Source organism: Ostrea edulis, chromosome 5 (genome assembly GCF_947568905.1).
Source record: "Ostrea edulis chromosome 5, xbOstEdul1.1, whole genome shotgun sequence".
NCBI classification, from domain to species: Eukaryota; Metazoa; Mollusca; class Bivalvia; order Ostreida; family Ostreidae; genus Ostrea; species Ostrea edulis.
Window position 1 is genome coordinate 79,107,713 of NC_079168.1, and position 12,701 is coordinate 79,120,413.

The 12,701-nt window shown below is 33.8% G+C and overlaps 1 protein-coding gene across 11 annotated transcripts in view; it reads left to right on the forward strand.

Moving 5' to 3' along the window:
- LOC125651641 (neurexin-2-like) overlaps positions 1 to 12,701 on the forward strand; it is a 70,157-nt gene that overhangs the window by 14,231 nt on the left and 43,225 nt on the right. For 6 of the 11 annotated variants that reach the window (XM_056166361.1, XM_056166352.1, XM_056166350.1 and 3 more), the window contains exons 2-4: positions 3,063 to 3,276; positions 4,872 to 5,078; positions 6,568 to 7,594. In XM_056166361.1, the coding sequence (XP_056022336.1) occupies positions 6,868 to 7,594 (727 nt within the window). In that variant the 5' untranslated portion in view covers positions 3,063 to 3,276; positions 4,872 to 5,078; positions 6,568 to 6,867. Of the gene's footprint in view, positions 1 to 1,968; positions 3,277 to 4,871; positions 5,079 to 6,567; positions 7,595 to 12,701 lie in introns of those variants that run through there. The other 5 variants (XM_056166351.1, XM_056166354.1, XM_056166357.1 and 2 more) reach the window with 3 other exon arrangements.

Consider the following 12,701-nt stretch of genomic DNA (forward strand, 5'->3'; position numbering starts at 1 on the left):
CAATTATCTTGTTTTTCTCAGTCTTTAATTTATTTGGACTACTGGGCCTACTGTTGTTTGTTAAATTTGAACGATGTTCTAAGGTGATGACTATAATTAAATCACTGATCACATGCCTTTGTCGATATATCGAGACACGTAATAAACAGATATGGAGGTTTGGCAGTTTGCTAATTTGGTGTTGTATTGGGAAATTTATATAGCAGGATAGAAACATTTTTAATCAAACATGGCAGTATAATTAAGAATGATGATGAATCAAGCTGCGATAATACAAAAATTAATTTTGCACATATATCTTGTAGTTAAGAATTATCCTGGTACTGGACAGAATTTCTAATGCCTTCTATACACATTTTGAATGTACATTTTATAAGTAAAGTATTTCATTTTGTGCATGTTTCTAACAGAGATTATTGATGTCTTGACATTTAATATAAACCATGTACAGTGTAACAATGGAAGAAAATCCATGCATGTTGGTTACAAAGGAATGTAATAAAATACTGCTTGATTGAATGTGTCAGATGATAACTTGCAAACAACAGCAGTAATTGTTTGGAATGTAAGCTATTGCACAAAGTCCTGGTATCAAGTTCGTATTGCATGACTGTCTCCTGTAAATCCTCCTCGTCTTCATCTGATCAATACAGAATCTTCATTTTGGACTTGGTAGGCTTGTTTTCAGGTCGTTGAGAGAGCCGACCTCTGTTCTTAAGGATTCCAAGACATGGGTTGCATGACTGAAATGTAATTCACGAACCTCATAATAGTATTTAAGACAGGTTTTCTGTTAGCATCACTAGTAAATTTAATTTTCGTCATGTCCCTAGTCCCAGTGGAACTGTTTCTACCATAAGTCCTTTTTTTTGTACCGTATGCTTCAGAGTGACAATTCTATCTCATATACTCCTCTATTATGGAAGCAGGCACTTCAGTCCAAATCTTAAATAATGTAGTCTTTTCACATGGTGTCTGATTTTTCAACCTTGCAGTATTCTCAGCAGATTGAAAAATGGTTTATTGGAAAAGTTAACTCCATTTTAAAAATCCCAGTACATTTAAAATCTTTTACAAACTCTACTGGGAAGCTTTAATCATTTTTTGGGGTCATATTCTGAACTCTAATGGAAATTTTCTATTCAGTGAAGAGCATCTCAATTTAAGATGCATATAGTGTACTTATTTCATTTTATCGGAATTCAGAAAGTTCACTTTGCTGTAAGTGATGTACTCTGTGTTGAATTTGGATCAAGTGTGTGGGTATAGCGGTATTTATTGAGTTAAAGTTGTAAAGAACGTAGGCTTCTTATCAATATCTTGATCAAGCAGATCAATATTTCATTTTTATAGAATCTAATCCATCTTGAATCACAGTCAGATAGCAATATAACAATTGCTCTCTGCCTTGTTTGAATGTGACAAAAAAGTTTCTATTATTGGATATTGATGTCATTTGTTCCCACACAATTGTTAAGTTGGTGAAGTTTGTCAAACTACAAATGATATTCAGATTGCTTTTCAGTCCTAAGTGTTTGGATGAACTGCATGTTTGATAGCTTTATATATAATATATCACAATGAGATGAATAGGGTGCAGACTCGTTTTTAATAGCTTCTCCAGAATAGAGGGGGAAAATTGCATTCAAATGCAGTTTACATTTTTATGGAATTTCCTTCCAAACTGGTTTTAAACACTTTTTTTCTTGTTTTCTGTTGATAGAAATGGCAATTCTATGGTTGTATGTTGATCTTGAATCAAATTCAAAATATTGATCAAAAATTTTCAGTCTTAAATTCAAAGAATTTTTGCAGCCAAATAATTATGTAAACTACAATATATTCAATACTCCTGCTGGCATATTTCATCTTTAAAATGAGGTGAAGAATTGACCTCTATAATTATCATTTATTACATTTTTGCAACCTGGAATGAAGGTTACTGTAAGGTACCAGTGAGTAAAATTTTATAACATGTCCAGTACTGTGAATTTGTAGCTATATAATTAGTTAGAAAATAGTAGAGGTCACTACTTTAGAGGGCACACATGTAAATTGTGAGTACAGGCAGTGTAGCAGTCTGGTGGTATTTGTGGTGTTACAATATCGATGTTATGACATTTGTTGAGTAAATTGTTTTTATCTCAGTCTGAGATAAGATATTCACTCTCTACATTTACCTTTAAGTGCCTGTAGATCAATAATCATTAAAATGCTGTTATGCTTCCTTTTCGCAGTGACTATTGTTGAGGGAAATTGCAAATTGTTACATCAGAGCAGTTATACGTAATTATCCCAAGAAACTTGGTCAATTACTGTTTCGAGCCTAGAATCAGATAGATTTGGTAATGAAAGTGTTTTCCAAATTAGGAAGTGAATGCATTTTTGAAGACACTGAACATTCATCAAATGCATTTGATGTGTGTGTATTAATCTGATATACATGCGTACAGATTAGTAGTTTTCTTTATGTACACATTTTTTTTTTTATAGTTTTTTATTGTTTTAGAAAATATTTTGCAAATTCCTGTAGAGTGTTTAAATCTCAAATCCTATGCCTTCCGAAAGTCTTTGAATATCCATTAATCCCTGATGATACATTGGATTGGGAGATCTATTCAATGTCCTGATAAATCACATGACACAACCCATCATCCACCAGAAATCTGAGAACATGCAACTCTCGGCATCAGTGTAAAATTGGCAGAGAAATATTGTTTGAATCCAGCCTCTACAGCTATGTACTGGTACATGTACAACATGACACATAAGAGAATGTGTATTGATCAGTTTTAAGTTGAAAGGAAGAAGAATGTACCAGAGCAGGTGATTTGTTTAATTAAGAATTAATTTTTAGACAGAGGTATCTCTCTGGATCTCTGCATCAGACAGGTGAGATTGTGTGAAGATCAGCCTGGGGTTTAGACATTGCTTGCTCTGATTGATACTGCAGACTGTTTATGCAAGATTAAGTGAGTTTCCAATACTGATTTATTTTATATATATACACACATATATACACTGAGAATAATATCGGCAAAAATTGCCTACTCTGTACACAGGATCATCACCACTGAAGAGTCGCACAGTGATAATAAGGTAGAGCTATACACAACTCGTTGGTCAATAGATGCGGTCCTACAAGCCAGTACCATCCTCTGAATCATCCAATCGGGGACCACAGCCATCGACATTTGTTTTACATTGTAGTAAATAGTGCTTGATTCAGTCTTGCAGTGACATTGATTGGGAGAGGATTAGAATCCACACTGATTGGTAAGATTGACATTCTCCTCTGTTCCGTTAGAGTACGTGCTGCAATCATTTCACTGCAGCTTCACACCATATTACCACGATTAAAAAGCATCTTTCAATTATATCGTGTCAATTGTCGTTAAACGTTATGTAGGTTTCTTTAGAAATGGATATTGTGGAAAATGTTCCTAGAGATTTATGTTCTCGGAGGATATTTCTATTAGCAGTCTGAATGGTTCTTAATAAATCATTTAACTTTTTACATTTACTTAGTGATGTGTGTAAGATTTTAATCAACAGCCTCTCTTTAAATGATTCCCATGCACTAGCCTGTGAGATTTGTAATGTAGATGGTAAATGTAATGATGGAAATACAATATGTAGTAATTATATGTATAAGTCATATTCTTAGATATACATGTACAGAAGAAGTTAGGTTGGTGGGTGATCATTTTGTGATTTTGATTGGCAAATAGTTCTTCAGGGTTGTACACCTGACTTCAAATAAAGCTTATTCTAGGTCAGACAGGTTGATAGTAGTATATGGGTTAAAATTATACTTATCATGAAAACCCACAATTCACAAAGGACATCTCGGAAGTGATGAACATTTGTATGATTTGATTATTACAGACAGTATTTCAGGAATGAGATTAATTTAATGAGTTGAATATAGATCTGAATGTTGTCATATGATATGAGATTTGAATGTTATTTAATTGCTATATATGGCTTATATGTTGTAAAATATGAATTGTGATGTGGACAGACCAGTAGTCATCTGGTTAAATCCTTATAGATTAATTCTGTTTCATTAAAATCATAGCAATCATGATGGATCGAGGCACAAAAAGTTATCAAATTTTGAACAAGAATATATATGAGAAAATCTTAATACAGAACAGCAAGATTCTTTTCTAAATATTTGTATATGTGCAAATTGATTGAAATGTGCTCAAATTAATTGACCCCATGAGAGTGAAGATGGGGCCACATTAGATATATATGTACAAGAACCAAATGGCACTCGTTATATTTTATAGATTTAAATTTGTAAATTGGTTCATGTATTCAGTTCATTTACTGGCAGTGTAGGTCAAAAGTATAGAGAAGACCTTTATGCAGACATTGTTTTGGTGTCCAGTCATGTCCCTCATGACTATGCAATAGGTCAAAAGTTTTAAAGTTGGGAGACTCGTGTAAGCAATGTGACCCAATGGCCTCTGGTTTTGTCATTTTTGAGAAGAAATCTTGGTTTATCTTGAGGTGTGATAGGGATGTCACTTGCACATTCATGACTTCTCCAGATCAATGACGGAACCATATAGTTTTTAAGCTTACTGAAATGAGCCTATTTTGAGTATTCTAATTTTCTCTTTTGTTCACACATGCAATACAGAAGGAATTTATGCGCACATTGGAAGTGTGAAAATTGCTTTACAATATGGCCTACGTGACTTTTCTAATCAAATGGTGAAAGCTTTTTGTAATTAACCAGTCAGTAGATTTTAATTGGTATTTGTGTGTTTGTGTGTGGTCACTGTAGTTTGGGGAGGGGCTATGGCCTAGTATACACCATAAGTGATTTTGTAAGCATCTGCTAATTTTTTTTACAGGTCACTATTAAAGATAATGGGGCCTGTTTACTCTGTTAATGGAAGCTGACAAAGTGAGGCAAGATGGCATGTCCTTTATTTCTACAGAGAATCTAATAAGCTGAACCCCCAGATGAATCTGACATCTCACACAAAGGAAAAATTGAAAGTAGTGGAACTTTGGGATCAATAGAGACTCGGACGTTCCTAGATTGAACACAGCAATGGGTGAGCTAAAGCCCACTGTTCTCTCAGTTGTTCTCTTGGGAGGCTCAGGATGAGAGGTGCTGTAAATTTCAGACTCAATCCTACACAAGGCAATAAATGTCTTTCATCATTTAGAGGTTATTAATGACTGGCCTACATAAACCTATTTCATGAGTTTTAGTGACCCATTATTTCTTGGTTCCCATTCTTCACATTGATTTTTGTTCAGTTTTATTTTAGTGACTTTGAGTTTTGAATTTATTTGTGCGTGAATTGTTAATACTGGCCCCTCGAAGTCCTCTTACAATTCCGTGCCGATATCTCAGGTCCTCTTACAATTCTGTGCCGATATCTCAAGTCCTCTTACAATTCTGTGCCGATATCTCAGGTCCTCATACAATTCTATATTATTATATGCCAATATCTTGAAGTCTTCTTAAAATTCTGCACTGATATCATGATATGGAAATATGGGATATCATTCTGTAGCGATATAGAATTTGCAAAAATTAAATGCCGTGGATGTGAATTTGGATATATACATGTAGACTTTGAAGGCTTTAATTTAACTCAGTCTTTGCGTTATTCACAGCTAGAATATATTGGGTGTCGCGGTGGTTTTTTATTTACCAGCAACATGTACATGTATAATGTTAGACTGGGCGTTGACACATTGAATTAAACATGGAATATCAGATCATGGGCAATACGTACTGCGAGTCTTGAGTTTGATGATGCCTCAGTCGGGTCCTGTTGATTCCTCAGAGATACATGTATGGATACTGTTCTAGGATGTAGCACATTTCTCATACAGGACTACAATGTATTAGGAAAACTGCATCTTTGAAATAAAACATTAAAAGTCGCAGTGCTTGAGCATCTAGCTCTTGGGTTTCTGAGTGGTATATGTAAATTCTATCTCATTAGCGTTAATGTGTAAGGTTGGTTTGGGTTTTCTGGGGTACCGGTAGTATGTGTTAATTCAATCTCAATGGTGTTGATGCATAGGTTTACGGAATTATTTTTTCTGAATATACCAATAGGACCAATTAACTAGAGTAATTAATTTTTGTTTTGACAAAGTTTAATATTAAACAGACATCATAGTAATTTGATTGTAAAAAAAAACTTGTCAATAAAATCAATGTTCTGGGAGTCTTCACTTGAAATCAAAGGCACTGACATTAGTAAATTGATTTGTACAAGTATTTGTGTGTGCTGACTGTATATGACTGATTGTAAGGCTCTGATGCGACATGTATGCATGTGTTACAGTAGTGTGAACCTTGATCATTATTTCTTTCCAGCCAGGGCGAAAGGATGCCATGTTGTGTCACAGGAACCATGGCAATGTTCTCTGAATGAATTGTCTTGTATTTCATGTGCCTGTCTTGTTAATTATGGAATTCCCAAAGACAACCCACAAGAGACATTGAATAACAGATCAGATATGTGACACAGACAGTGACTGCATAATTAGTCCACTGTATTTCTGCTTTTATGTTTACAGGTACATGGCTTTAAAGTATGAAACTGTCAATAATTGATGCACTGCAAAGAGATAAAATACCTTATGGATCTGTTGCAATAAAAGGAAATTAGACTATATGTTCCAAGTCGAGAGCAGCGGCCTGAAGAATTGAGACAGATAAAGGGAGCCTGCGGTGTTCCATGATCAGGAAGGCACAACATCCGTGTCATGTCTGGGTGCTCTGTAGATGGTGGACCTTGATTTGAAAACGAAATCAATAGGAATAATTTCTCGGCATCTCCAGATTTACTTACAAAGTATTCTCAAGAACTACTGACAATGTTGCCAGAAAAAATCACCACCTGTGTTCTTAGTGGCATCTTGTTTTTTATTTTACTGTCATCGATATCATGCTTCAAACTGGAAGGCTCTTCCTCCTCCTATGCAAAATTCCAGAAATGGAGACCATGTCAGAATGGGTCCCTGTATTTTGAATTTCAAACTTCCATTCCCAGTGCCCTACTCTTGTACACCGATGATGGTGGATACACAAACTATTTCGAATTATCGTTGCTTGTCGGGGCACTTCAGCTCAAAGTCAACTTAGGGGGTAGTCAGGTTCGACTCAACATAGGGAGTAACCTGAATGATAGTCGGTGGCACAAAGTTGGCATCAGCAGACAGGGGAGAACAGTGACCCTGACCGTGGATCAGTTGTCCACCTCCCAGGAATTTTATAGACAAAATTTAGAATTCGGCATGGGGAGGAACAGCCCTGTGTTCATCGGAGGTCTTCCTTCGCGTTACAGAGACAGACAATCTGAGTTGACACTGAGGCATGTTGTATACCAGCCTTATCTGAGAGGCTATGTCCGCAATGTTTTGTATAGTAACTGTGGAGAAAAACTAATTCGGCCAGAGATGTTGGATCACAGTGGAATTGTGGGAGATACAAATATTTGCAAACAAGACCCATGTAAGAATGGTGGAGTTTGTATCACCATGGAAACAGAAACCAAATGTGACTGCAGTTGGACTGAATTTGAGGGAGAATTTTGTGAAGTTGGTAAGTTTCATGTTGTGTGTGTGTAAAGTTGTCCAGTGGGTTCAAATTGCTGAATATCCATTGATCAGCCATATTTAATTTTCTAATGTAAGTCATATATTTAGCTAGCTAAATCCTGTATATCTTTATCTACTATGTATCCAATAGGTGAAATTACGTACATTAAAACATTTTAAGGTCATTCTGCGAAGTTCAAAGACATCTTGTTGAAATATGAGGTGCATGGTATTTTTAATACCAACAGTATGAAGATACGCTTTTATCGAAATATTAAATGGTAATTAAACAAAACAGTGAAGTGTAAATAGATATGGGTGTCAGTAGCATGGTATGAAAATGATAGGACTTAGTGCGAAATTTTCATCTTTTGAATTAAATGTTCAAATAAAAAAACAATATGTGCAAAACACATGCAGTGTCTATTGAAGCAAAGTATCACATTCAGTAATGGTCTCGCAAACAAAATGGCTGGAAACAGTGGGATTTTGTAAATATTAAATATACTAGTAACATATACATCTATACTTGGCATACATAACCACTATTACCCACAGCTTATTATAAATGATTCTCTTACTCCACATCATCATTTTAGAGATCATACAGTCAAGGTTTGGAGGTTTGCTGAATGAATTATTATATTTAGTATTTATATCTTCAACTAAAAATTCATATCTGAGTGATTATATTGGGTTTTTTTTTTTTAGTATTCTAATATTGAAATTTTTATAAATCAATGAGAAAAAATGCTAAATGGTTCAAATGATAAATTTTCATTTTCCTATTTTCTGTTCATTTTGAAACAAATACTTTCTGACAACCATTTTTTAAAAAAAATCTGTTCTTGTGTACGAAAGTGTACATGCTAATCTTGATGGGAATTCAAAGCTGTGACAGAGGGCCATTTTAAGGTTATGATACAAAACCTTGAATTATCCGGAATTTGGATTTTTGATTGAAAATATACCACCAAGATCTAGTCTACCTATGACACTGTTGCAAGAGTCTATAAAAATCGTATTTGAATTTTTGTAGATTATAAATTTAATATTCATGTTTGTAAACTTATCAATACACTCTGGACTGTTGTATTACCATTATCATCTAGATGACATTACGGATGATAAATGTCTGAAGAAAAATCCAATGAAATCATTACTATTTGCTCCCAATTTCAAAAAAGACCTGAAAATCCTAGAAAAAATTAATTGTGTGCATCTTTTATCTTAAAGAGCTTATTAGCTCATGTTACTTGTTCACTGTAAATAGTTCCGACATTTAAAGTAAAAATTACTTACTTGCTTACTAATATTCTATGTACATGTAAAAATGTTATAAAAATCAAAAATTATGTGTAGGCACATACTTACTGGAGCCAACAAAGCGACGCCCCAGCAAATGATGAAAACGGCTCCATGCCTGTGATCCAAGGTTGAGGATTCAGAAACCAAAATGATACCCATCTTAGACTGGGTTGACCTTCAAGTTATGCTTATTTTTTTGTGAAGTTATGCTTATTTTTCTTATCCAAGTCCATTACTACATTAGTTATCCAATGCATATTTTGAAATTAGTGCCTAATCCCCCAAAAAAGTTGCTGCGTGCATCCTCATTAAGATTTTCTGGAGATAAATTGTTTGTGTTTTCCCTGAGGTTATCACACAGTTGCATGTCGATGTTCCGGACTCGATTTTATGACTATGATTTCAGAGAAATTTTCTTTCTAATACCCTGATGGTTGTGATATTGAGTGCTGTTTTCCTGCAGTTTAATGTTTAATATTCTGTAATATCTGTTTCAATTTGATGTCTCTCTGTCATAATTTGCGGAGCCCATGCATCAAAACCATTTTGGTGATGAGAAAATTTTCGCTAGTGGATCACTGATTTTATCCCTTTTTCCCCACTCTGAAAAGAACAGTTATTGAACATAGCTTTAATTATGGTGACCCCCCAGCATGGAACTAGACCAGAACTAGTTCCTTGTCATATTCATCTTGTTTGTCATCTAATCAATTTTACATTGCTGGAGAAATGGGAAACCTTCTGAAATCTCCTCCAAACCCTATTTGTGGTCAGATAGCATGAAATGGATTTGTAATTGTAAGTGTTCTCTTCAGATTTTTAGGGGGTTAGAATTTTTTGATTTTTCATCAAAGTACAATTGATTGATCACCTGTGAAAGGCTAGCATATTGTTCTCCAACAATGTAGAAGTGATACTGCAGAACATTTTATCTGCATTTCTCATCATCTAAGCATGTTGAAAGTGGATTGTGCAATATTTCACAAAAAGCCATTAAATGATTTTATTCAACTGGATTATTTGTTCATTCCAAGCTAATCAATTACATCCATAAAATTAATTAACTGCTTTTGTAAAGATCAAGCTATGGAGGGGATTCTATTTCATTATGAGTTTATTTAATGATTCGTGATCTACTGGGAAACCAAGCTGACCACATATCCCAGCTTTTAGCTTGTTAATTGGGCTATATTTTTAGCTCTTCTGAGCCGAAGGCTCAAAGAGCTAATCATATGGCCATATGTCTGGCGTGCGGTGTGCGTCAACTTTTTGGAAAAGGGGCTATCTCTCAAGAACCCCTTGGCCAATATTTGTCAAATTTGTCACAGGGTATCCTTGGCCCAAGGGCTTTCATTTGCACTAAAACTAGGGTTGTGACCCTTTAACAAGGGGAGATAATTAGGAAAATGCAAACAAAAGTAGTGGTTGCTAAAAAAATCTTCTCAAGAACCACTGGGCAAATTATCACCAAACTTATGCATAAGGATGAGGATAGGTTGTAGATAAAAAATTGTTCAAGACATCATCCTTGGGCAAAGGGTGTGGTCTCAAGGTCACTTCAAAGTTGACCTTAAATTTTGTTTTGTTTAAACTTTGATATTTTGCTTAGTATAAGGACTAGGATCATCAAAATTTGTCAGTTGATGCATCTTAGGACCTAATATCATGTTGTCTCAAAAGTGGGTCATGGTGACCTACTTTTTGAATTTCACAGGTAATTATTATTAAATGGATTTTGATGCATATCTTGGACACTTTTGAGCCTATGATCATCAAAATATTTTCGAGATTTATTACCTTTCATATAAAGGCTTTCATTGCTTAGAAAATTTAAGCGAATTAAAGAATGTCAATTTCAACAATTTACATGACTTAATTTAAGTAGAGTCATTTATTTGAGAATGACTGAATACTTCAATACTTATACAGTATAAAAGCTAACTACATTTTTCTGTATAATTAATGAGACTTTTTGAAATTGGGACTTTTAATCCATATTGTGGTTAATTATTGCAATATTTCGGTGAACAAACTATTAGAATTAATTACTATAAGCCTAATAAATCAAAATGCATATAATTTTTGTAGACTTTGGAAACATACGATGTGTTCTTTAATGTCGTAATATTGTATAATACAGTATTAAAATCCTTGTGTCAGCGCTTAAGGTAATGAGTTTGTCTGAAATATTCTAATGAATCTGTGATGATACTTTGTGTTCATTTTGTTGTTAATAGCTGGTGATTTTATTGGTTTGTATACACTATAGGTAAGGTTTTTACAGTTTTATTCAGGATACTGTATATATTGAGTAATTTTGATGTGCTGAAATGTTGGTAGACAAGGAAAATTCACCAAAAATGAAAACATCAGAATTCCTATTGATGTAAATGATGCATATGCTAAATGAAATTACACCAAAAACTAAATTTAGCCAGTACACTGTACTGTTTTCCATGCAATTTTAAAAGTATACCCTATCAATTTTGGAAAAATCAACATTTAATTTTATTTTTATATTAAAATTTGAAATCTTATCAATAATGAATTCTTCTATGAATAGAAAAGATAAATAAGTATTGTTTTATATTAACTATTGCTTAAATCATTTGCAATTTTTTTACATATACTTCAAATTATGCAACAAGGGACATATGGTACATATATGAAATCAACACTATCACTGGGTTCGAAAACCGCTAAATGATGAAACATATCCTGTTACTGAGTGTTTAATAGTAATTTTCTCTCATTAAGACACTGTTGATGCTATTAGTAGGTTGTACTTTAAATATGAATTGTCACAACATTTGTTTTATAAAGTTAAAGTAAAACTTTATTCACTTATTATCCACTGAAAATTTTGTCACCATTTGGGGGATTTTTGACAATATTTGTGAGGGGAATCTGCCTAAATTTGGCAGTATAGTTTTTATGTATGAAAAACATTGAAAAAGTTCAAATTTCAAACAGCTTTTTTTTAATAGAAAAACATGCCATATATTCTTGATGCCAAAATTACCTGATGTATGGTAATTACTGATCATGGTAACAGAAAATTCATCTTTTTAAAAGGACTTGCAATGTATTTGGCTTATGGAGATATCACCTTTTTTCACAATAGAAGATATCTGATTGCTTTTGTTTGCTTGTGGTATTGTTAATTAATCTGTTTTTCTGCCAGATGATGAAGTAATTTGAATGGAGGAGAAAGAGTACTTAGTCTTTTGTTAGGGTTATAATCACTGTTCATGATTGGATTAAAGGATCTTGTATAATTGTCTCTAGTATGAAAATTTCGATTTGTGGAGATGTGTAAGACAGTTGCTATTATAGAATACCATTTATTTTATTGGCAGACATATTTTCCTGTACTTTTAAGCGATGAATTAGGATAAACATTTTTGCAGTATTATTTATTTCATTCCCTATTGATCAAATCATCTGGTGAATCATCATGAAGAGTCGATACAAAATGGTTAGGTACTACAATAACTCTTGCATATTTCCTAGAGTAGATATGTGGAGTATTTTATGTAGAATTCTTCTGACCTCGTCTGTCTGTCTGTTAACTGTACATCTTCCATCATGTACATTGACACTGTTGACAATGATTCATCACATGACCTTGACTTCTGATCCTCTGGAATGGTTCATGATCACAATTTCTATTTTAAGCTGGCTGTGTCTGTATGTCTATCTTTTTAAAACTTTTACATTAGTCATTACTTGTTAACAGAGTAAGATTAGACTTCATATTTAGTGACTTGAAGGGTCAAGGTCAGTCAAAAGTTCTATTCAAG